This window comes from Sinocyclocheilus grahami, unplaced genomic scaffold, assembly GCF_001515645.1.
Source record: "Sinocyclocheilus grahami isolate Dianchi unplaced genomic scaffold, SAMN03320097.WGS_v1.1 scaffold22125.1, whole genome shotgun sequence".
NCBI lineage: Eukaryota > Metazoa > Chordata > Actinopteri > Cypriniformes > Cyprinidae > Sinocyclocheilus > Sinocyclocheilus grahami.
The window spans coordinates 1-2998 of record NW_015518665.1 but is presented as its reverse complement, the minus strand read 5'-3'; the positions used below and the strand labels follow the sequence as shown (position 1 = coordinate 2998).

Below are 2998 nucleotides of genomic sequence, written 5' to 3'. Positions count from 1 at the left end.
CAAAAATAACAAAAAGCTACTTAGGAAAGTATTGTAAAGTTCTCTGTATTTCTTTTTGCTTGTTTAGAGAGTTCAACCTTGCACACAGCTGCCTGTATAATGGCGTCAAAGCCTCCCTCTGGGGCGTCCCTGTTCCAAGACACCTTCTGTTTCTTCACTTCCTCTGTAAAGCGGCTGACCTACTCCGTCAGAGACAGAACGTGTCTATGGCCAAACTGAGGCTGGCATTTGTATGGGATCCTATGGTAGATAATGTAGTAAGATGTAGAAGGGTCAGAAAATAACATTAACAGTGAGAAAGTTCAGGAAGTTACAATATACAGTAGAAATGGGCTACTACTATTACTGTGTAACTCTGCCAAACCTGATGGGTAGTGTTGGTTATTCACCTTTGATGGCACAAATGAGTCTCAACATTCAAGATTTAGAAAACAGCTTACAGGATAACACTTATTGTGTATGTAACTCAGCAAATGGAGACACTTCAACCATAATAGCCTTGTGTTTAAAGATGTAATATCAGATTCTGTCAGCCAACAAGCACACCGCCCAGTTACAACTTTGTAATAAACACCCATCATCTGTAATGTTTATGTTCAGCGTGTAAATATATGTCATCACTCACGAGTAACAGGGATTTAACATGGCATCTTGAGGTGAGATGTACATGTACGGGGACACAGGTTTATCCACAAAAGCCCCAAAGCCCATGCGTAGATTGCTGGTGGTTTTACTCATCTCTTCAGCCAGGCCTCGCCCCAGACGTCGCAGCTGAGACAGGTCGTCATTCATGGAATAGGACAAGTCCATCAGATAATACAAGTCCACAGGGTAGTCCTCAACCTGACGGACTTTCAGTGTGAAGACCTGGGAATCATCTGTGGGACACCAGAGAAACAATTTGGTCTAATGGAGGAACATGTGGTTACTTTTTATGTTTATGGGTTGATGAACTCACCGGGTCTCAGAGAGATGTGCATGCTTTGAGGTTGGATTTGGGTGACGTCGGTGGTGGATCCCGAGGCCTTGTCACTGAGATCTTTGTTCTCTGTCACATGCATTTTGCTGGTGGGATACTCCAGAGCTTCTTTCCTGCATCCTGCCTCTATGAGGTTCTTCTTCAGGTCACATCGGGAGGAACCAGCTACATCTTGTCCAAAATCCTGATAAGCATTTGGCAGACAGTTATACTGGTATAGGGCACTAAATAAAGATCTCTGCAGCAAACAGAATTACAAAAATAAGTTTCAAACACTCCCCTCATTTGCCATTGGTCGAACAAATAAGTAGTCTTGAACCCCAAATGTTTAGATAATATATATACAGTATATATATCTATCTATATATATTTTTTTGTATTGAGACGTCACTCAGAAAAAACAATTGCTGGATTTTTCATCACAGCACAGTTCTTATTTTACTTCCTGAATATCAAAAAGTTATAATACATGACTCACACATTTATGAGATAAGTACATGCATTTTAGAATAACAATACAGGCAAAAACAAAGAAAGACTTGCTATCCATTCCATTTTTCCTCTTAATAAAGATACAATGGTTGTAATGCTCAAATACTGGCATTGAAAACATTTTATATATCGTTTCCATAAAACATTTGCTTTTTTTGAAAGAAAAAAGCATGTTATTGATTGTTTTTGTGAATGATTGATCCATTCATGTTTCTTTTTTAAATTTTTAATTATTTATTAACAATAAGTTATTGTGAGCTCTGATTTTTGTTTTTTAAATGTCATAACTCATTTTTCTGTGAAATCTCTTTCTTACAACCAGTTGCTAGCTCACATTCAGATCTGCCTCCATCCAATCAAAAACTGATGGATAGATAGATGTACTTAACAATAAGGAAGAGAAGATCTGTCGCTACTTCAGTTTCACAGTTTCATTGCGTCTTTAAAAATATCACTGACTACTCTGGTGGATGATGTGGACCATGTGGAGGATTGTTGTAATTGCTTCAAAGTTGCAAAATTATATTTTATCAGAAGACAAAACAACTCCTTGACCCAAAGATGAGTCAGTCTACTTCAGTGTTATTAAGCCTATTTAATCTTCACTGAGTCATGATCTGAGCACTGGAGTATACCCCTTATTAAAAAATATTTTTACTAACACACACACACACATGCTGGTATTTGTGGTTTACGGGGACTCTCCACAGGCGTAATGGCTTTTATACTGTACAAACTGTATTTTCTGTCCCCCTACCAACCTTACCCCTAAACCTACCCCTCACAGAAAACTTTCTGCATCTTTAGATTAAAAAAAAACATAATTTCGTGTCCTCATAAACCACCTTCACATTGTAATACCTACAGTATGTCATACCCATGTCATTATACAAACTTGTGTCCTCAAAAGCTACCTAAACGGATACACACACACACACACACACACACACAGTACTACTAACTAAGATTAGTCTGATTTTTCTATTGATCATACAGCTCTCCACTCCATCCTATAATAAAATCTAAAGTAAACATGTTTCAGCTCAGTCATTAAACATTGCAGATCACCACACCTCTTGAAAACACCAGGCACAGGTAGGATGCACTGCCAGGCACTGCTGACATGTGCTGGCTCCTTGAGAAGTACAGATGTTGGAGCCTGGGAGAAAAAGAAACAGAAAAATGCAAATTGTTGATCTCCAGTTGCATTTAACTTGTAGCCCGCAGGTTTATAGAAACAGAAACATGTCTAATCATTAAGATCAGAATTATTAACTCCATTTGTAGGGAGTATTTAAATGATCAGTGTGTATCAATATTTTTTAGATGTTCTGCATCAGACAAAACATTTCATAAACAGAAAAGTTAATAGAGTTCACATACACATATCAGACTTTTATTAGACCTGGGCCAAGTAGCATAAAAATAGTCACTATGTTAAGAGAATAAACAAAAGTATTTACCAAATATTTTACAGTGGGAAAAAATGTGGGTCCAGGGGCGTAGATTACGCGGGGGACGCGGGGG

The 2998-nt window shown here is 38.1% G+C and overlaps 1 protein-coding gene across 1 annotated transcript; it reads right to left on the bottom strand.

Annotated features, from left to right (window-relative positions):
- Positions 1-621: 621 nt before the first annotated feature.
- LOC107579941 (integrin beta-3-like) lies at positions 622-2630 on the bottom strand (the record flags this gene model as incomplete). The annotated part of the gene is made up of 3 exons (XM_016265718.1): positions 622-878; positions 959-1163; positions 2545-2630. Coding segments are annotated over 3 exons (548 nt in total), but the record flags the coding sequence as incomplete, so codon positions are not given.
- Positions 2631-2998: the final 368 nt, after the last annotated feature.